Here is a 23,690-nt window from a genome sequence, read left to right as displayed (position 1 = left end):
ACTTGTTGCTTCCACATATGTAGTGTGCACTGTCTGTAAAATACACTGCTGTTATGTGCCTAGGCTACACTAGCACCAAGAAGCAAATGTAAGAGTAGTACAACCAAGAATAAAGAAGGCATAGAATATAGCATGTTACAGTAGAGTACAGGCCCTACAGCACATGATGTTGTGCCCCATTTTTAACCTACTCCATGATCAACCTTGCCCTTCCGTCCAACATAACCCCTTATTTTCCTATCACATGTACCTATCTAGGAGACCTACTATTATCCTTAATGTATCTACCTCTAGCACCACTCATGATATCATATTCCATGTAATCAACAGCTCTTTTGTAAATATCACAAAGAGCAGGGATCCTAAAACAGATTCTTGCAGGAAATCATTGGTCACCAAACTCTGAACAGAATATGCTTCATCTACAGTGACCTATTGCCTTCTAATGGCAAGCCAATTTTTTATCCAAACTGACAAGCTTCCCTGTATCCCATACCTCCTGATTTTCTGAACAAGCCTACAATTTGGAACCTTATCAAATGCCTTACTAAAATCCATATGTATTCTGTCTACTGCCCTGCCTTCTCAATGTGCTTTGTCACATTTTCAAAAAGTTCAATCAATTTTGTGAGGCAAGACCTGCTCCTCATAAACCAGTGTGTCCCTAAATACTCATCCGATATCTCAGAATATTTTCCAAAGACCTGTCCACAACAGATATCAAACTCACTAGTCTATAATTTCCAGGGTTATCTGTACTCGCTTTCTTGAACAAAAGAATGTTTGTCAAGCTTCAGTCATCTAGTACTATTACGGCATCCAGTGAGGATGCAAAGAACATCATAAAAGCATTCATCTCCTCCTTCATTTCCCACAGTAGCGTATAATGCCATCCAGCCCCAGGGACTTATCTATCCCTATGTTCTTCAGAAGTTCCAGTGATTTCTCTTAATATGAATATGGTCAGACATATCATCATGTCCTTGCACTGCTCTGACAATCATCAAGTTGCCTCCCACTGGTGAATGCAAAGCAAAACATCCATTAAAAACCACCTGCACAAACATACATTGATCATAATGTATACATATTTGTAAGGAGAAATGCAATAAAACAAATAAAAATGAAGTCCATGTCAGCACAACATGCTGAAAATTAATTCTAATTTTACATCTTAATTATTGCATTCTATTATGAAGTTGATTTTATTTTACTTCAACTTGCCAATATGCACCATATCTACTGTATTACTTTAACACATTGTTTCAGACCCAGATTCCTTTCAAACTGTTCACAAAATTGAGTTTCTGATAATTGTTCTTCAAATGATACTTCCATATCGAGCATTTAATGGAACCTCTCCGATTATAAACACCTAACCCTTTTCTGTCTGCTTCATGCTTTGTTCTGCAATGAATTGTTCACAAAGACCTGTTCTGCAAAGTCTTTGGAGTATAGAAGTTACCCTCTGGTGCTGCTGCAACATATTTTCTTCTACTTATCTATTTAATACTATATTTCTATTACTGTCTCATTTTTATCTACCACTTTGTTTGATTGCCTGAGAGGAAGCCAAACAGAGTTTCATTATATATATATATATATAATGACAATAAAAATCATTCAATTCAATTCAAGTTATAAAATAATGCACTGTATACATAGCTCAAGGGAATGCCAGGCTTGTAAAACAACATATAACCTACATATTTGGAAAAATGCCATATCCGCAAAGCTTATCAGTATATTAGTATAATTGCAAAACTGTATTATTTTTCAGAAGACAGTGAGAAGAAAGACAGACACATCGGGCTGATTACTGCATTTGTAATTATATTGCTGATTGCTATCATTGTAGGAATTTATTGCTGGAAAAAGAAGAGGTAAGATGAAATTGCTAATTAATATATTGACTTTGAAGAAAATGAACAATCCCGAGTAGAATAAGGGAGTAGATGTTGAGACCCTGTTAGTGAAATGCCCAATCTGCACACTGCTATCATGCAGCCTTTGTACTGTTTGTATATATTTCCCGTAATCAGATATTTGAAAGCTATTTATGTAGAGGTAGAGTTTTTGAAAATAATGCAGTACATTAATATATTTAAAGGATCGTTGGATATGAAAATGATATAAAATGGATGTCTAGAGGTTTTGTAGGAGGAATGAGTTGTATTGATGTAGAGTAGATTTTCATATTTATATTGTGTTACTGTTCTGCACAATTCTAGAGACATAATGAATTAATTTGCATGATATCCCAAAAGTATTTTTGAAACTGCATAATTCTGTAAAGAAAGGTGCATGAAACAAACTGCTGTGGGAATGCTGAGTTAGGTGGCATCTGTGGAGGCAAAGTGGTGGTTCACATTTAGTATAATTTAGTTCACATTTAGAGTCAAGACACCAATTCAGTGCTAAGAGTGTAAAGATGAAATATTGAAGTTTACTACTAAACTATCTATGCTGGAAAGGTGTGCTTGTTAGGGAATGTACAGTAAAGGTTTACCCTATTGGTTACTGGTATTCTAGATTGTGCTGAAGAGATTCCAAAGGAAGTTGTTGGACATGGACTGTCTCAGTTATGAGGACAGACTGAACTTCATTTTGCTTGGAGAATAGGGGACTGCAGGTGGCTGGATGTACAAACCTATAAGCCTCAAAGACAAAGCAAATATTACGAGCCCATTACCATCACAGAGGTATCCAAGACCACAAATGATATCCACATGGTAGATGGATAGAGGACACTTTTCTTTGCTGAAGGTCTATGACTCCATTAGAACAGGGAATTTGGACTTGTACTCTACATCTGGACTGACAAGGTGCTCCACCAGCCTGCCTCTTGCATGCTCTAACCAAAAGGTTTCACAGCAGGATGATTAGCTTAAAATAGTTGCTGGTTAACATAGCAGAATAAGTGCTGGAGACTTGCATACTTTTCAGAAGTTTGTGGTTTTGTTTAGAGGATGCTGACTGTACAAATAGAGAGGACCCAATGTTATAATTTAAGAAGGAAAATTACAGTAATTACCATAAAGGTATCAACTGATTTTATGAATGCATAAGTAGGTTTAGGGTTCTGCTTTCAGTAGGAATTCCATTTGACATAAATCTGAGGTCTGTGCTGATAAGGATGTTACCAATCACAGTGAAAGTCAAATAAAATTGTTTTTACTTATGAATGATACCAGTTTGGAAGAGAGGATTCAAAAAAGCCTTACAGAATCTGAATGTTTATTATCACTTGCACATATTGTGAAATTTGTCATTTTGTAGGTACGGTGCTGTGTAAGACATGAGCCTTTAAATGCAAAAGCAAATACTACAAGAGACAAACAATGAGGCAGCATTCATAGCTTTCTGGACCATTCAGACATCTGGTGGGGATGTAGAAGTTTTTCTTTAAATTTTGAGTGTGATTCTTCAGGCTATTGCACCTCCTTTCAGTGATAATATGAATAGAGCAAGTCTGGGTGGTGAGTTTCCTTAATGATAGATAGATAGATAGATACTTTATTCATCCCCATGGGGAAATTCAACATTTTTTTTCCAATGTCCCATACACTTGTTGTAGCAAAAACTCATTACATACAATACTTAACTCAGTAATAATATGATATGCATCTAAATCACTAACTCAAAAAGCATTAATAATAGCTTTAAAAAAGTTCTTAAGTCCTGGCAGTTGAATTGTAAAGCCTAATGGCATTGGGGAGTATTGACCTCTTCATCCCGTCTGAGGAGCATTGCATCGACAGTAACCTGTCGCTGAAACTGCTTCTCTGTCTCTGGATGGTGCTATGTAGAGGATGTTCAGGGTTTTCCATAATTGACCGTAGCCTACTCAGCGCCCTTCGCTCAGCTACCGATGTTAAACTCTCCAGTACTTTGCCCACGACAGAGCCCGCCTTCCTTACCAGCTTATTAAGACGTGAGGCGTCCCTCTTCTTAATGCTTCCTCCCCAACACGCCACCACAAAGAAGAGGGCGCTCTCAACAACTGACCTATAGAACATCTTCAGCATCTCACTGCAGACATTGAATGACGCCAACCTTCTAAGGAAGTACAGTCGACTCTGTGCCTTCCTGCACAAGGCATCTGTGTTGGCAGTCCAGTCTAGCTTCTCGTCTAACTGTACTCGCAGATACTTGTAGGTCTTAACCTGCTCCACACATTCTCCATTAATGATCACTGGCTCCATATGAGGCCTAGATCTCCTAAAGTCCACCACCATCTCCTTGGTCTTGGTGACATTGAGACGCAGGTAGTTTGAGTTGCACCATATCACAAAGTCCTGTATCAGTTTCCTATACTCCTCCTCCTGTCCATTCCTGACACACCCCACTATGGCCGTGTCATCAGCGAACTTCTGCACATGGCAGGACTCCGAGTTATATTGGAAGTCAGATGTGTACAGGGTGAACAGGACCGGAGAGAGTACAGTTCCCTGTGGCGCTCCTGTGCTGCTGACCACCGTGTCAGACCTACAGTCTCCCAACCGCACATACTGAGGTCTATCTGTCAAGTAGTCCACTATCCAATCCACCATGTGAGAGTCTACTCCCATCTCCGTTAGTTTGTGCTTTAAGATCTTGGGCTGGATGGTGTTAAAGGCACTAGATTATGATAGATCATAATCAGAAACACGATTTTATCACCAGCATACAATGTGAAATCTGTTAACTTAGCAGCAGCAGCAGCTCAATGCAATACATATTAAAGTAGAGAGAGAAAAAATAATAATTAATAAAATAAAACAATAATAAATAAACAAGTTTTATATATATATATATGAAATAAATTTTAAAGTATGTGCAAAAGCAGAAATGCTGTGTATTTAAAAAGAAGGGTAGTGTCCATAGCCTCAATGTCCATATAGGAATCGTATGGCAGAGGGGAAGAAGCTGTCGCTGAGTGTGTGCCATCAGGCTTCTGTGTCTCTACCTGATGGTAAAAATGTGAAAAGGGCATGTCCTGGGTGCTGCAGGTCCTTAATAATGGAAGCTACCTTTCTCAGACACCACTCCCTAAAGATGTCCTGGGTACTTTGTAGACTAGTGTTCAAGATGGAGCTGACTAGATTTGCAACCTTCTGTACCTTCTTCTGTCCTGTGCAGTAGCCCCTCCATACCAGTTAGTGATGCAGCCTGTCAGAATGCTCCCCATGGTGCAACTATAGAAGTTTTTGAGTGTACTTGTGGATATGTCAAATTTGTTCAAACTCCTAATAAAGTATAGCTGCTGTCTTGGCTTCTTTATAACTACATCAATATGTTGGGACCAGGTTAAATCCTCAGAGATCTTGACACCCAAGAACTGGAAGCTGCTCACTCTCTTCACGTCTGATCCCTTTGAGGACTGGTATGTGCTCTTTTGTCTTACTGACTTTGAGTGTCAGTTTGTTGCTGTGGCACCATTCCACTAGTTGGCATATCTCACTCCTGTACACCCTCTCGTTACCACCTGAGATCCTACCAAAAATGGTTGTATCATGAGCAAATTTATAGGTGGTATTTGAGCTATGTCTAGACACAGTCATGTGTATACTGAGAGTAGAGCAGTGGGCTAAGCATACACCCCTGTGGTGCGCCAGTGTTGATCGCCAGCGAGGAGGATCAGCCTGTGTGCTATCCATTATAAATGTGCAGAAAGTTACACAAGGTTTTAGCGGCATGCCAAAACTCTTCAGATTGCTAATGATCTGGAGCTGCTGCATGCTTTCTTCAAGACGCCATCAATATATTCAGTGAAGAATAGATCCACTGAGATATTGACACTGAGGAGCTGTTGCTCACCCTTTCCATCAATGAAAGGGTGATGAAAGGGCTAGAGTGTGTGCACCTGACTTTCACTTCCTGAAGTCTGCAATCAGTTCTTCGGTCTTTCTGTTGCTGATGGAGAGGATGTTGCAAAACCACTGAACTAGACAATCCATCTCACTGCTCTATGTCTCCTTGTTTCTAACTGAGATTCTGCACAATAGTGCCATGACCAGTAATTTCATATTATCTATGTCTGATTATATTGTCAGGAAGTAACTTTCATATAAAGATCTGCAGTGTTGAGCCATATCATTCTTTCTTAGCACAAGGATCTATAGAGCAGATTTCAGATTTAAGTTTATTAATTGCTTGTACATCGAGCATAGTCTGATATGCCTGAATTCCTTTTAAATTTATCACACCACTCTGAAGTATTTTCGTGTTCCAGAGTGCAAGATAGTCTCTTTAATTTTATCATTTATTTTAGAATATAAAAGCAAGGATGTAATCTTGAGACTTTATAAAACACTGGTGAGGCCTCAGTTGCAGCACTGTTTGCAGTTTTGGACCCCATTATCTTGGAAAGGATGTGCTGAAACTGGATTAAATGAAAATGACTCAAGGAATAAATGGTTTGTCATATGAAGAGCATTGATGGATTGGGACCTCTATTCACTGGAATTTAGAATACTGAGGGGTGACCTAATCAAAAACTGTATGAGGAAAAGCCTTGATAGCATTGATATGGAAAGACTGTTTCCTCTGGTGGGAGTGATTAAGACCAGATGAAACTGCCTCAAAGTGGAGGGGTGTCCTTTTAGAATGGAGATAAGGAGGGATTTCTTTCGCCAGACTGCTGAATGTGTTGATTTTGTTGCCACAGGCGCTGTTGAGACCAAGGCATTATGTATATTTGAGACCGATGCTGAGTGGTCAGGGCATGAAGGGTTATGGGAGAAGGCTGGAGATTGGGGCTGAGAGAAAAATGGATTGGCCATGATGAATCGGTGGAGCAGACTCAATGGGCCAAATGCCTAATTCTGTTCCTATATCTTACAGTCTTACCATAGTATCAAAGGGTGTTGAGAATCAGCATACAGGATAGAGAGATTGAAAACTTAGCTGAGTGATGTAATAATAACAACCTCACATTCAATGTCACTAAGACCAAGGCACTGATTGTAGACTCCAGGAGAGGGAAACCAGAGGTCCATGAACCAGTAATCATTGGAAGATCAGTAACTTTAAATTCCTGGTTGTTACTGTCTCAGATGATCTGCCCTGGACCTATCATATAACTATTATTGTCAAGAAAGTACAACAGCGCTTGTACATCCATAGGAGCCTGTGGAGGTTTGGAATGTCATTGGTAAACTTCTATAGATGTGTGGTGGAAAGTGTGCCGACTGGCTGTGTGATGGCCCTGTCTGGGAGCACAAATGCTTTTGAGCAGAATATCCTACAAAAGGTACTGGATTTGGCCCAGTACATCATGGATAAATCCCTCCCTACCATTGAGCATATCTGCATGAAACATTGCCATGGAAAAACAGAATCCATTGTCAATGTTGCTCACCTTGCAAGTCATGCTCTTTTCTTGTTGCTCCCATCAGGTAGAAGATACAGGTGCCTCAGCACATGTACCACCCAGGTTCAAGAACAGTTACTTACCTCAACCACCAGGCTCTTGAACAAAAGTGGATATCTACACTCATTTAAGGACACTGTTACTTTGTTATATTGATGGAGGTTATATTGTTATTTCATGTTTTGTTATATATTGCTATTTATTCATATCTGCATTTGCATAGTTTAGACCATAAGATATAGGAGCAGAAGTTGGCCATTCACGACTGCTACACCATTTAATCATGGGCTGATCCAATTCTTCCAGTCATCCCCACTCCCCTGCCTTCTCCTCATACCCTTTGATGCCCTGGCTAATCATGAACCTCTGTATCTCTGCCTTAAGTGCACCCAATGACTTGGCCTTTACAGATGGTCATGGCAACAATTTCCACAGATTTACTACCTTCTGACTAAAGTGATTTCTCTGCATCTCTATTCGAAATGGGTGTCCTTCAATCCTAAAGTCATGCCCACTTGCCCTAGATTCCCCTATGAGATTCCCATGCCCATTCTCCTGAACTCCAGGGAGTACAGCCCATGAGCTGCCATATGTTCCTCATATGGTAACCCTTTCATTCCTGGAATCATTCTTGTGAATCATCTCTGAACCTTCTCTGATGTCAGTACATCCTTTCAAAAATAAGGAGCCCAAATCGGCACATGATACTCCAAGTATGGTCTCATGAGTGCCCCATAGAGCCTCAACATCAAATATTGCATTTGCCTTCACCAGCAAAGTCTCTGCATTTTGAATTCTTTCCCCATCTAAATAATGGTCTGCCCTTTTATTTCTTCCACCAAATTGCAGGACCATACATTGTACTTCATTTGCCACTTCTGTACATTTTGCTAAACTATCCAAGTCTCTCTGTAGGCTCTGTTTCCTCAATGCTACCCGCTTCTCCACCTGTCTGTGTCATTCGAAAATTTAGCCACAAATCCATTAATCTCATGGTCGAAGTCATCGACATGCATCATAAAAAGCAATGGTCCCAACACTGACACCCTTGGAACTCCACTGGTAGCCGGCAGCCAGCCAAAATAGCATCCTTTTATTCCCACTCTGTTTTCTACCGATCGGCCAATGCTCCACCAATGCCTTGTAATTCCATGTGAGCTTATCTTGCTAAACAGCCTCATGTGCAGCACCTTTTCAAAGGCCATTTGAAAATCCAAGTACACCACATCAAATACATTTCCATTGTCTACCCTGATTGTAATTGCCTCAAAAAATTGCTGTAGATTAGTAAGTCAGGATTTTCTTTTCAGGAAACCATGCTGGTTTTGGCCTATCTTGTCATGTGCCTCCAGGTACTCCATAAACTCATCCCTAAACAATCGATTCCAACAACTTCCCAACCACTGATGTCAGGCTAGTGTATGTCCGGTATATTGCAGACTTCACACTGTTGCAAAATACCCAATCATTTCTTCTGCCATCTCTATGTATCTTATTACAATAACTCTAGCATCATTTGTTATTGGTCCTAAATTTACCCTCAACTCTCTTTTACCCTTTATATACTTAAAAAAAAGCTTTTAGTATCTTCTTTGATATTAGTTGTCAGCTTCCTTTCATAATTCATCTTTTTCCTTCCTAAGGCCTTCCTTGGTTTCTTTCTGCAAGTTTTTAAGAGCTTCCCAATCCTCTATCTTCCCACTAGCTTTGGCTTCATTGTATGCCTTCTCTTTTGCTTTTACTTTGGCTCTGATGTCACTTGTCAGCTACAGCAGTGTCCTTGTTCCATTTTAAAAAATTCTTCTTATTTTGAATATATCTGTCTTGCATTCCCTTCATTTCTCACAGAAACTCCAGCCATTGCTGCTCTGCTGTCCTTCCTTCTAGTGTCCCTTTCCAGTCAACTTTTGCCTATTCCCCTCTCATGATATTGTAATTTATTTTATTCCACTGAAATACTGACACATTGGAATTTTGTTTCTCCTTATCAAGTTTCAAAGAGATCACTGTTCCCTAAGGGTTCCTTAACCTTAAAGCTCTGTTATCACCTCCAGATCATTGCACAACACCCAATCCAGCACAGCACAGCCCTAGTGGGCTCAACGACAAGCTGTTCTTAAAAAGCCATCATTTAGACATCTACAAATTCTCTCTTTTGACATGCCTTTTCTATATCCTGTTGTAATTTGTAATCCACATCCTGGCCCTGGCTGCTGTTTGAAGGCCTGTATACAACTGCCATTAGGGTCCTTCAACAGTTTACAGTCCATCATGTTTACAGTTACTGTTCTATTGATTTGTTCAGTATGTCCACAGAGAAATACTGAACAAGATTGTTTGTGGTAACATGAACAGCTCACTATATGTAATAGGCTTTGCTGAGCCCAGCTTGGAGATCAGATGTGACTGGAAAGGAAAGGGGAAAATGCCAGAATAAAAACGGTTGGGGGGAGTGGAAGTAGGCTAGCTATAATTTGATAGGTGAAGTCAGATGGGTGGGAAAGATAAAGGGCTGGAGATTAAGGAATCCGGTTAGGAAGGATATTTGACTCTGCTAGCAAGTTTGGATGATGACATGGTCAAAGAATCAAAGAGAGCAGACATCACAGCGTGCAAGTAGCAAGAGAGGGTCTCTCTGAACTCCTATTGAATGGTAGATTTAAACATTGTCAGGATAGGCATCCATTAAGACTTTGCAGTGAATCAGCAAATCATAAGCACAAGAATTCTGCAGCTGCTGGAAAATGAAGGCAACACACAAAATTCTGCAGGAACTCAGCAAGTCAGGTAGCGTCTACGGAAGGGAATAAATAGTCAATATTTTGGGCAGAGACCTATCTCCTGGACTTGAAAGAAGGGGGAGGCTTCAGAATAAAAAGTTGGGATATGCGAAGAAGATGCTATGCAGCTTGTAGGAGTATTAAATCTTAATCAAAGATCAGTCTCCTTAGTTGCAGAATTATAACCTCTGTCTCCTAATTTATTTGAGAGATGCAACTTGGCATTGTTGGATCTGGAAAGTTCCTTCAAATCAGGAATGAGATGTAAGTCATATGGTTGTAACTGGCTTATTAAATATTCATTATGGTGCAGGTCAGATAGTCAAACTGTAATAAACAAGATAGGTAAATTACAAAGGAACTGTAATTGTAATAAGGTGAATTTAGCTGTAGCTGCCTGGTTTAAAACCCATTTGACTGTAATTTCATCCAGCTGCAATAAAGGGGCATGAGCACACGATCTTTTTTAATTCTGCAACTGCTTTGGGCCAGTTTAGATAAGAAAACTGCTTTTGCAGGTATTGATTGTATCACACCTCAGCTTTGGAGACAGGTCCTACAGAAAAATATACTACAATTTACTAGAGGTTTACAACAAACAGGATTATAACACATATAAGAAGACAATGAAATTTAAAACTACAAAGACCTTAATCCACCAGCAATTTTATTACTGACTGAAATTAATTTACTGTAATCTATGATACAGTTCAACTATGATTTGTATTCATGGCAGCTTGGACTGAGAGCCAAATTGTATGTTGGCTCTGAAAAGTGTTGTCTTAAAGCTCTGAAAGCTTGGCATATGGTTGTTCAGAAATCTTGCTAGCCTGTAATTTGGCTCACTCATAAATTTTTCACATGAGTCAGGAGTTACGAATTTTCTGATAATTCCTACTCCCTTTTGAACTACTGGGTTGGTTGACCAACACACGCAATGTGGTGGAGGATCTCAGCTGATCTGGTAGAACCTATGGAAATGAATAAAGAGACAATGTTTTGGGCTAAGATCCTTCATTGCTATCATTGTCTGGTTTATTATGCTACTGCAAACTATGTTAAAAAATGTGAATTAAATGTGGGTTTGAAGTTGCATCCAGTAGTCTTGAAAATCAGTTGCTCCAGTGTAGCCAAAGTCTTGAGTATGCCAGATTGTTAGAGATTTAATGCTGATAAAACAGTAAAATCTATCAATGATTTCTTGCCTATGAGCATTTTGTTATTTGCAGGATTGAAATTTATAAGAATCAAAATTGGCAAGGAATTCGTTCCCACTTTTCACCCTAGTGATATAGTTCATTGTACTGGATACTACAGTATAAAATCAAAAGTGTGAAGTGCAAATTTTATTGAAATGCTTTTGCATCAGCTGAAAATTCATGTATGATTAAAGTGACTGCAAGTAATTTTCTTTGTTACAAGTAAGATGATAATAAACATAGAGGACAACTACATATGTACCCTTGAAATCAACTTTTATTGATGGTTGAAACCAGATATTGTCAAAATAGTGAAGCTGACAAAAATGTATCGGAGTGAAGCTAGTGTTCAAGTACAACCCAGCAAACAAGTGGAATGAGATACTGAGATCTGATGAAGATCATTACAGGTGGACACTCAGTTAAATTCTCCATATTTCATAGAACTGTCTATTCTTTATGCCTGGCTGTTTTAATTTGTTTACAATATTGTACATTATAAATCACTTCAAACAATTTATGTAATCTTCATGGCATTAGGCCTTTTGCCTTGTGTTTGGGAAAGGCAGAAGTTTGTCAAATATTTAATTTAAACTGTATTAAGAGTATAAAATGAAGATGAATACTTTAATAGTAACACGAGATGAAGGAACATCAGAAGAGATCAGCAACTGTCATCTTTCTCAGTGTTTTGCTCTACTCTAACATTTCTGGCTTGTCTAATATTTGGCTTCACTCCTCAGATTATGAAAGCATTCAAGCACACCAGAGTGTGAACTGCCAATCAGTTCCTGAACAAGCTACACCTCACATGTAAGTTGGAATGCAAGAACTGAAGAACATGGAACGAACTATAGTAAACTTCCAGAACTCGGAAGACTTTTTAATCAAATATGTTGTGCTGTTGTGTAAAATAGTACCATAATGCCCTGGTTCACACCTTTTCTGTTATGTTGTAGGTATTTCATTTAGCAGCTGTGTAAGAGCTGTTAGTTTTGCTTTCAGCCTGTTTGGGTTATTGTTGTATTAAAGGGATGATGTGGAATGTGTGCCATCCAATTAATGGGAGGTTTTTCTTGGAGAGTCATGTCACTTTTATGTCATTTCAACCATAACTGCTGGTACAGTACATAGTGAAAATGAGACAATGTTTTTCAGGACCATGGTGTTTCATGATACAGTACAAAAATTAGACTGAACTATGTACAAATAAATAGATAGATAGATAGAACGATACAGAGCAAGCTACACTAGACTACAGACCTACACAGGACTGCATAAAGTGCACAAAAACAGTGCAGGCATTACAATAAATAATAAACAGGACAATAGGGCAAGGTGTCAGTCCAGGCTCTGGGTATTGAGAAGTCTGATAGCTTGGGGGAAGAAACTGTTACGTAGTCTGGTCGTGAGAGCCTGAATGCTTTGGAGCCTTTTCCCAGACGACCGAAGGGAGAAGAGATTGTATGAGGGGTGCATGGGGTCCTTCATAATGCTGTTTCCTTTGCGGATGCAGCATGTAGTGTAAATATCCATGATGGCAGGAAGAGAGACCCCGATGATCTTCTTAGCTGACCTCACTATCCGCTGCAGTGTCTTGCGATCCGAGGTGGTGCAATTTCCGAACCAGGAAGTGATGCAGCTGTTCAGGATGCTCTCAGTACAACCCCCGAAGAGTGTGATGAGGATTGGAGGTGGGAGATGGACTTTCCTCAGCCTTCACAGAAAGTAGAGATGCTGCTGGGATTTTTTTGCTATGGAGCTGGTGTTGAAGGACCAAATGAGATTCTCCATCAGGTGAACACCAAGAAATTTGGTGCTCTTTACGATCTCTACCACGGAGCCGTCGATGTTCAGCGGGGAGTGGTCGCTCTGTGCCATCCTGAGAGGGACAATAAGGTTGGTCTTGGGATTTTGTTTGAGGGGAGATGAAGAGAAAAGACACTGGGAAGAACCGATTGTAACATGCAATCCAGTGGGAGACCTGTTTGATTGAGATGGGTTGTGAGCAATGTTCGGAATGTGATGTGTGCTTTCATGTTGACTGAGGGCCCAGCATGGGAGTGACAGAGAAGATCAAGATGAGCTCCAACTTATGCACATTTGACTGTTTAATTGGATTATGCCCTTTTATTTTTGTTATTCTTTACTAACCCTTTAGTTAAGATTCATAAATACTTACTTTTATTGTATACAGTGTACTGTCTGTTATTTCATGGCATTAATTTGTAACAGGTTAATGAGTTACACAGCATCCACACAAATGTGTTTCGGGTAGGAGGTGGCGGAAGCAGGCTCACAACTCAATCTCATTATAGATGCTGCCTGACCTGTTGTATTCCATCAGCATTTTGTGTGTGTTGCTTGAATTTCCAGCATCTGCCAATTTCCTCGTGTTTGCTTTCAAAATGCATCAACTCGTTATATGGTTGTGAAACACTCTGGTTCCATAGGCTATTTAAATCTGGGGAAGACGATCTCTGATCCCGCCATACCTGTGAGATTGAGGCACGAGCCCACCTCAAGACCCCCTGTTCCTGTAGATACTGCGTGATTTGTTACCCTGTTACAAGTAAGTGCCATGAAATAACAGACAGTACACCGCACACAATTTAAAAGAAAAAATAGCTTTATAATTCTTAATTTGACTAAAAGGTTTGTAATGAAAGAACAAAACAAGTTAAGAAGCCCATTTTAATAAAACAGTCTAATATGTAAAAGTTGGAGCTCACGGTTTTCCCTTTGTCGATCCTCCTTCGATCTAAGCCCGGGCTTTGTCGAATCATGGCCCCGCTCAGGGTGGAACCCTATGACCATTTCCCCCTGCATATTCTCTCTTCATCTCCATAACAAAAGCTCTAAACCCAAATTTAGTATCCCACATCAGAGAAATGTCCCCTTAATCTGGCCATCTTAATTGGATGGCACACAATTCTTCTATCTCTTATCTTCAACAGTAACCCAAACAAGTAGCTTGCAATGAACAACAAAAATGAAATTCAGAGCAGCATAATAGTAACAAAATCTGAACTAGGGCATTACAGTTGCAATGGTTGTGGGAGATCGAATGGTAATAACATTTGATGTAATATTATATGAGATGAATTATGTCACGCTTTATAAATTCAAAATATTAAACTAATTCAAAGGAAGACAAAGGAGTACAAAAAAAGGGCGCAGCTACTTCTTTAAGCGATTATCTCGTGTATTCCGTAATAGTGTGGCGACGTATGCAATAAATTATTTAAATGAACAGGAAAGCTTAATGAACCGCTTACTCACTAATAACTAAAGTATTAAATACACAACAAATGGCGTGTGTTTTCCATATGCAGCCTCAAGATCACTCTGGTTTTTACAGCCTTGGACTGCTCTATGTGATCGATTCATTGCCATTTGTTGGCAGAGCCTGAGAGAATACTACAGTATTAGATAGATAGATAGATACTTTATTCATCCCCATGGGGAAATTCAACTTTTTTTTCCAATGTCCCATACACTTGTTGTAGCAAAACTAATTACATACAATACTTAACTCAGTAAAAAATATGATATGCATCTAAATCACTATCTCAAAAAGCATTAATAATAGCTTTTAAAAAGTTCTTAAGTCCTGGCGGTTGAATTGTAAAGCCCAATGGCATTGGGGAGTATTGACCTCTTCATCCTGTCTGAGGAGCATTGCATCGATAGTAACCTGTCGCTGAAACTGCTTCTCTGTCTCAGGATGGTGCTATGTAGAGGATGTTCAGGGTTTTCCATAATTGACCGTAGCCTACTCAGCGCCCTTCGCTCAGCTACCGATGTTAAACTCTCCAGTACTTTGCCCACGACAGAGCCCGCCTTCCTTACCAGCTTATTAAGACGTGAGGCGTCCCTCTTCTTAATGCTTCCTCCCCAACACGCCACCACAAAGAAGAGGGCGCTCTCCACAACTGACCTATAGAACATCTTCAGCATCTCACTACAGACATTGAATGACGCCAACCTTCTAAGGAAGTACAGTCGACTCTGTGCCTTCCTGCACAAGGCATCTGTGTTGGCAGTCCAGTCTAGCTTCTCGTCTAACTGTACTCCCAGATACTTGTAGGTCTTAACCTGCTCCACACATTCTCCATTAATGATCACTGGCTCCATATGAGGCCTAGATCTCCTAAAGATCTCCTAAAGCTGAGGAAACTACAGCTATGGTTATAATGATTAAAATTGGATTTTGTTTTGTCCAAAATATGACAATTAACTTTGAAAATGAACTCTTGGGAATTTGTTTGCAATGCACTCTAATTTTGCAAAGTGGTCTCATCCATATAATTTGCCAACACTGATGTTGTTTAGAAATCGCCTTAACAACTTTTGCGCCATTTTCATTTGCTGTGCTCTTTAATGCTCTGACCATCCAGCATATATTACGGGTCAATAAGATAAGGAATTGACATGGGGAGATGGATTTGGGGAAGCTTGCAAACTGTTAACTTGTAGCTTGTAAACTGCAGGAATTCAATCAGATTACTTCTCTCTGTCTCTAGCTGTTTTACTCTGTTTAGATTGGTAACATCTATGCACTACATATGTGCACAATTTTCAGTTTACACTTACAGATTGTAATAAACCATTCGATATCATGGAATACACTGGGTATATGCTTCAGTGTCTTAAGTTTGTGTACGCATTTACTTATGTGGTGGCTTGGGTTAAGTTCAGAGAAACATTAGTGAAAGCTATTAAAAATTCCTTCAATTTATTTTGTTTTAAATCATGCAAAGTGAAGTTGAAGTAAAATGTAATACATCTTCAAATTTGAGATCGAGTCTCTTTAATTATGATACTTCAGTACAAATTCTCTCTCAGTTGTTCATAATAAAATTGTTTCAATAAAGCTAATACAGATATTGGGACATTTTAAAATTACCTGAATAAACCATGTGTGGCATTTCAGAAGTAGTTATCAGTACATTATTTCATGTTGAAGTACTATCCATAGGGACTACAGTAATGGGCACTGCAAACTTTATGCTGTCAAAATTGACCCTATTTGAACAACGTTAATTCTTTCACTGTGCTTACTCTTTGTTACTGACATCATACACTTAAAATAGTCAAACACAACTGAAAAATATTCTGTCTATCTTGTCACAAACAAGAGAAAATATGCAGATGCTGGAAATTGAAGCTGCATGCAAAAAAATGCTGCAAGAATTCAGCAGGCCAGGCAGCATCTATGGGGAAAAATACAGAACCCTGCCGAAGGGTCTCTGCTCGAAACGTCAACTGTACATTTTCCCATAGATGCTGTCTGGCCTCCTTAGTTCCTCCAGTATTGCCATGTATCCTGTTCCCACTCCTATTTTCCTTCTCTTCTCAACCAAAACCATCACAATAAAGGGTTAAATAAGTTAAATGTTGAACACCGTTACAACCTGAAGCTGGTGCCAATGTAGTTTATAAAATATTTTTGCTAGAGCTTTTGCATAGACCATAGAAAATCAATCTTCCATCTTATTTAAATAAAATTGCTGTCAGTTTATTTTGTCAGTGTTATTTTAATCCTGTGTTTATTTGAAACTTAGGAAATCAGATTATTGGTTAATTTCACAGTGCAAACTGTTTCTTTTCAATACACAGAGCTTTTTCCAGAACCATATTAATTATTACCACACCTTCTTTAACAAAATACATTCTAAGTTGTAACTGTATATAAACCAATTGATCATTTCACAAATTCCCCTTAGGCTTGCTGGCATGAACAAATTGATATCCACCTTTGCTTTTGCCTTCACCTGTGCCGATATTCTCTGTTTACTATACCAGGGCCATCTGTTACCTTAACTTCTGGCTTATTTAGGTAACCTATACAGTTGGTTAAGTCCATGTTGATTAGTTGCCTAAGTGATTGGCAACATAAACTGTCCCTACAGAACAACACACACAAAATGCTGGTAGAACGCAGCAGGCCAGGCAGCATCTATAGGGAGAAGCGTTGTCGACCCTTCATCAGGACTAACCGAAAGGAAAGATAGTAAGAGATTTGAAAGTAGTGGGGGGAGGGGGAAATGCAACATGATAGGAGAAGACTGGAGGGGGTGGGATGAAGCAAAGAGCTGGAAGGGTGATTGGTGAAAGTGATACAGAGATGGAGAAGGGAAAGGATCATGGGACGTGAGGCCTTAGGAGAAAGAAAGGAGGGGGGGAGCACCAGAGGGAGATGGAGAACAGGCAAACAACTAAATATGTCAGGGATGGGGTCAGAAGGGGAGGAGGGGCATTAACGGAAGTTAGAGAAGTCAATGTTCATGCCATCAGTTTGGAGGCTACCCAGCCGGTATATAAGATGTTGTTCTGCCAACCTGAGTTTGGATTCATTTTGACAATAGAGGAGGCCATGCATAGACATATCAGAATGGGAATGGGACGTGGAATTAAAATGTGTGGCCACTTGGAGATCCTGCTTTCTCTGGCGGACCGAGGGTAGGTGTTCCGCGAAATGGTCTCCCAGTCTGCGTCGGGTCTCACCAATATATAAAAGACCACACCAGGAGCACCGGACGAAGTATACCACACCAGCCGACTCACAGCTGAAGTGTCGCCTCACCTGGAAGGACTGTCTGGGGCTCTGAATGGTGGTGAGGGAGGAAGTGTAAGGGAAGGTATAGTACTTGTTCCGTTTACAAGGATAAGTGCCAGGAGGGAGATCGGTAGGAGGGGATGGGGGGGACGAGTGGACAAGGGAGTCGCGTAGGGAGCGATCCCTGCAAAAAGCAGAAATGGGAGGGAGGGAAAAATGTGTTTGGTAGTGGGATCCCGTTGGAGGTGGCGGAAGTTACGGAGAATTATATGTTGGACCTGGAGGCTGGTGGGGTGGTAGGTGAGGACAAGGGGAACCCTATCCCGAGTGGGGTGGCGGGTGGATGGGGTGAGGGCAAATGTGCGGGAAATGGGAGAGATGCGTTTGAGACAGATAGACCCCTGATTTCACCAGCCTCAGTGGGAGAGGGGTTTGGAAACTGTTTCTCAGTTAGTCACAAGTTAGCAAAAGGCAGCATATACCACACCCCCTTTATCTCATCCTCCCAATCCGCATCCCATTCAGGGGCGGGGGCCGGTCTAATTCTTCCTGCTGCTGATCCTTCAGTATCTCCATGTTGCCACAGAGTACTCTTACTAGGTGTAGGGTCCAGGTCAAGCTTTGGGTCAACACGCACTTATTTTCCCAGAGATAGAATGTGGTTCGGATGGAGAAATTAACAAACCGATTCCCATCCTTTGCTTTCACCCAGAAAACTGACACATTTGGCATCGGACTCTCTACTACATAGGGCATAGCCACCCAGCAGGCAGCCAACTTATGCTTCCCAGTTTGCCTCAAATTGGACTTGGTCTCCAGGCATGAGGTGGGAGAACCAAACTTATTGATCATACCTCCTTTTCCCCTTTAAGGGTGGGTTTCATTCCTGAAAACTTTGAACCTGGGCATTTTGCCATTTATTCACCAGGGAGGTGAGGCCCGCTACCATCTCAGAATGTTCAGCCCTTGATGGAAGACCCTCTACATCAGACCACTCCTTCCGCTCGCTCTCCAGAAGCAAGAACGACTTGTTTTTAAATCTCTGCTCCCCAGCTGTGGGAAACTCTGCTACCATTTCAACATGCTCGTCTTCACTCCCCTCCTCCAGAAAGTATGGACAGCTCATAGCAACCCACTCCTGGGGCTACAATAGTACCAGGCAGTTTTACTGCCATTACGTCAGTGCTAGTCTGAACTAAAACAAAGCCTTTGCAAGCCATGTTATCAAATCTTCGTTCCACCGCTGCAGCATCCATAACCGTGCATTGCAATCACTTTACCTACCAATAGTTTAACACAGATCCACTTGATCACGCAACCCACTTGATCAATGCTCAGGACAATGACACTTCATCCAACATAATAGATCCCGGACGAGCACCCACGATGAAACACACTGGTTTCCGCGACTGTCTAAATCTAGGGAAGACAGTCTCTGGACCCATGATCTCCGGAGAGATCTTAAATGGTTTTATTGCATCTGTATTTACTAAGGAAACTGGCATGGAGTCTATGGACGCAAGGCAAACGAGTAGTGAGGTCAGGAACCTATGCAGACTGAGGAGGAGGAGGTGCTTGCAAACTTGTGGCAAATCAGAGTACATAAATCGCCAGGACCTGACAGGGTATTCCCTCAGACCTTGAAGGAGGCTAGTGTGGAAATTGCAGGGGAAATATTTAAGATATATTTAAAACATTGGTATTTACCCGTGAGGTGCCGGAGGATTGGAGGAGAGCTCATGCTGTTCCGTAGTATAAAAAAGTCTCTAAAAGCAATCCGGGAAATTATAACCCAGTAATTTTGATTTTGGTAGAGGGTAAATTATTGGAAGGAGTACTAAGAGATTGGATCTACAAATATTTAGATAGACAGGGACTTATTAGGGAGAGTAAACATGGTAGGTCATGTGTTTGCTAGATCATGTTTAGAGCTTTTAGAGGAGGTTACAAGGAAAGTGGATGAAAGGAAAGCAGTGGACGTTGTCTACATGGACTTCAGTAAGGCCTTTGACAAGGCTGTGCATGAGAGGTTAATTAGGAAGATTCAGTCGCTAGGTAGACATGGTGAGGTCGTAAATTGGATTAGGCATTGGCTCAATGGGAGAAGTCAGAAAGTGGTAATGGATGATAGCTTCTGAGTGGAGGCCTGTGACTCGTGGTGTGCCACAGAGATCAGTGCTGGGTCCATTGTTATTTGTCATTATTTCAATGATCCAGATGAATGTGGTAAATTGCATTAGCAAAGTTGCTGATGATACAAAGGTTTGAGGTGTAGTGGACAGCAAGGAAAGTTTCCAAAGCTTGCTGAGGGATTTGGACCAACTGGAATAATGAGCTGAAAAATGGCAGATGGAGTTTAATACAGCCAAGTGTGAGGTATTGCACTTTGGAAGGAAAAATCAAGGTAGAACATATAAGGTAAATGGTAGGGCACTGAGGAGTGCAGTAGAACAGAGGGATCTAGGAATACAGATACAAAATTCCCTAACAGTGGCATCACAGGTAGATATGGTAGTAAGGAGAGCTTTTGGTACATTGGCCTTTATAAATTAAAGTATTGAGTATAAGAGTTGGAATGTTATGGTGAGGTTGTATAAGGCAATGGTGAGGCCGAATTTGGAGTACTGTGTGCAGTTTTGGTCACCAAGTTACAAGAAGGATATTAATAAGGTTGAAAGAGTGTAGAGAAGGTTTACAAGGATGTTGCCTGGACTTGAGAAACTGAGTTACAGAGAAAAGCTAAATATGTTAGGACTTTATTCTCTGCAGCTTAGAAGAATGAGGGGAGATTTGATAGAGCTAAATAAAATTATGATGGGTATAGATAGTGTGAATGCAAGCAGCCTTTTTCCACTGAGGCTAGGGGAGGAAAAATACAGGACATGGGTTAAGGGTGAAGGGGGAAAAGATTAAAGGGAACATGGTTCTTCTTCATGCAGAGTGGTGGGAGTGTGGATTGAGCTTCCAGCTGAAGTGCTAAATGCGGGCTCACTTATAACATTTAAGAAAAACTTGGAGAGGTACATGGATGAGAGGTGTATAGAGGGATATGGTCGAGGTGCAGGTCAGTGGGACTAGGCAGAAAAATGGTTAGGGACAGCCAAGAAGGGCCAAAAGGCCTGTTTCTGTGCTGTAATGTTCTATGGTTCCATGGGACTAAACAAGACAAATGCTAGCATTCTCATGAGGGCAATGGATGCAAGTTGACATTAAACATTTTGATAACATTCAGTGGCCGTTTAGACAATACCAGCACAGTTAATGAAATTTTAAACAAAACTGCTGAAGCTAGATATCTAAACTGGAAACAGAAAATGCCACTTGTCAGTTTCACCCTTTCTCAGTTCTAACCTGGAATGTTGACTGTGTTCTTTCTTCTCCAAGGATAGAACCTGACATACTGACTGTTTTCAGCATTTTCTGTTTCTAGTGCATGCCTCCCACTACACCGTGGTTGTTTTATAACATTTTATCAGTGCTTCCTTTGTGTAATTCAATAATATTCAAACCATCATAAACACTTGTTCTCTGTCTGTGCACCTTTCACTGCCTAGTCTCAAAAGTACTCCCCAGCTATTCACTAAGATGGTAATGGCATGCTTCTCCTGCAGGATGTTGGAGATCGGGAAAATATCCAGTGTCCCTGAGGACTAAATCAGTGGGAAATGCATACAGCTGCAGCTTTTCACCAACTGCAAAACTGAATCTGGATACACTTAATATCATTTGGGATGCTGACAGCATCAAAAAGGAGTTTCATTGTTGTGGGTACAAATCTTGTCATTGTTAATGGCAGAATTTTTAGCAGTGTGGAAGTACGGAGGATTTGGGGGTTCAGCTCCATTGATCTCTCAATGTTGCCACACAAGTTCAGAAGTTGTATTGTTTACTACCATTCATTAGATGAGAGATTGGGTTCAAGAGCCACAAGGTAATGTTGAAGCTCTATGAAATTCTGGTTAGACCACACATAGAATATTGTGTTCATTCCTGGTCACCTCATTATAGGACAGTGTGCAAGCTTTAGAGAAGATTTACCTGCATGCTGCATACATTTGAGAACAGGTCTTATGTGGAAAGTTTGAGTAAGCTAGGGCTTTCTTAATTTAGAGTGGAGGATAGGAAGGGACTTGATAGAGATGTAGTGTATAAAGTTATAAGAGGTATAAGTAGAGTGGACAGCCAAAACCTTTCTCCCAGGATGACCATGCCTAATATCTGATGACATTCTTTTAAGGTGAATGGAGGAAAGTCGAGTGAAAATGTCAGAAATAGTATTTTTATACGGAGATGTGCATGGAATGCTCTGCCAGGGATGATGATTGTGGTTGGTGCATTAAGGATATCTAAGAGAAAGGCATATGGAGGGTTACAGGCAATGAAGGAGGGAAGGATTAGAGTGGTTGCCCTCCCTCCCACTTAACTCAGAAGGAGCATGTTTAAAATAGGCTGACACAACATCATTGGCTTAAGGGGCCACACCGTGCTGTACGATTCTGTGTTTTATGTTTAAGGTGTTAGCATCAGGTAATTAGATCAGACAACACTACAGCACAGAAACAGACCTTTCAGGCCACCAAGTTCATGCTGAGCTGTTATTCTGCTTAGTCCCATCTATGCACCTGAATCATAGCCCTCTATTCCCTCCCGCCATCCCTACACCTCTCCAAACTTATCCTAAATATTGCAATTCAACCCACATCCAATGCTTCCACTGGTATTTCATTCTTCACCCACAACTCCCAGACCAATCAGGAAAGATAGAAAAGGTAGACAGGTAGTGCAAGATTCCTCCGTGGCCACTCCCCTCAAACACAAGTATATATTATTTTGGATACTGTTGGGCAGTGGGGATGAGGAATAACTGTCCAAGAGAAAGCAACATCAGAAGCAGATCTGTGACACCAAGACTAGCTCTGAGGTTCAGTGGGGAAAGAAGGCAGACCAAAGGTAATTGAAAGGAGACTGGATGGACAGGGTGGCAGATAGAAGATTCTGTGGCCACTGCAGAAGGGGTTCCAAGAAAGTGTTGCCTTTCTCATGCCAGGATCAAGGATAACTCAAAGTAGTTGCGGAATATTAAAAGAAAGTTAAGAAGGAGGTTAAGTAGCAGGACATTAAGAATAATAAGCATCTGGTGGAAGCAGTAATAGTAGCAACATTTAAGAAATATGGAGAGAGATGTATGAGCAGGCAGCGTATAGGGGGAGGCTGACCACGTGAAGGCAGATAGGATTAATTTGGATTGGCATCACAGACATTAGTCAAAGGGCCTGTGTAGGTACTTTGGCTTAGTCAGTCACACCTCTGCCTATTATTTAATTCTTCCACAAAAATCCCATCCATTATCTCAATTGCATAATCCCTTATCAATACTATAAGATATTTTTTTTTACCTGGATCAATCATCTTTAGCATCTGCTTCCGCATGCTGTACTGAAAAGGGCCACTTTTAGCACCTTGGCTGAGATCAGCAGGAACTCTCTGGGGCTTGTTGAAATGCAGATTAGAACACCTGCATTTGAAATAATGAATATCACTGAGATGCTGAAAATGGTTGAGCCTTATAACGATTACTCAGGGCATCAGTAAATCAGCACTAAATCTCTTTCTTCACCTCAGAACATTGTTAGGATGCCCACAGACTCTACACAGGATTCTCCAAAATTTTAGCAGCACAATTTGAAGAAATGTTCTCACTGGGAATAATGGACATAAAATAATGTTGCTCATCACTGGCCAACAAAATAACTTTGCACAGAGCTGGAAATGTGGATTTGGAAATGAGAATGATA

At 40.6% G+C, this 23,690-nt stretch overlaps 1 protein-coding gene across 1 annotated transcript in view; it reads left to right on the top strand.

The window, feature by feature from the left end:
- Window positions 1-12,899, top strand: part of LOC140737754 (major histocompatibility complex class I-related gene protein-like) — a 63,498-nt gene extending 50,599 nt beyond the window's left edge. The window contains exons 5-6 of the mRNA XM_073064379.1: window positions 1,781-1,883; window positions 12,077-12,899. Coding sequence (XP_072920480.1) covers window positions 1,781-1,883; window positions 12,077-12,083 — 110 coding nt within the window. The 3' untranslated portion in view covers window positions 12,084-12,899. The remainder of the gene's footprint in view (window positions 1-1,780; window positions 1,884-12,076) is intronic.
- The last annotated feature ends 10,791 nt before the right edge of the window (window positions 12,900-23,690 follow it).

This window comes from Hemitrygon akajei, chromosome 2 (assembly GCF_048418815.1).
Source record: "Hemitrygon akajei chromosome 2, sHemAka1.3, whole genome shotgun sequence".
NCBI classification, from domain to species: domain Eukaryota; kingdom Metazoa; phylum Chordata; class Chondrichthyes; order Myliobatiformes; family Dasyatidae; genus Hemitrygon; species Hemitrygon akajei.
The sequence above is the reverse complement of the archived record's forward strand: the minus strand, read 5'-3'. Positions and strand labels throughout refer to the sequence as shown.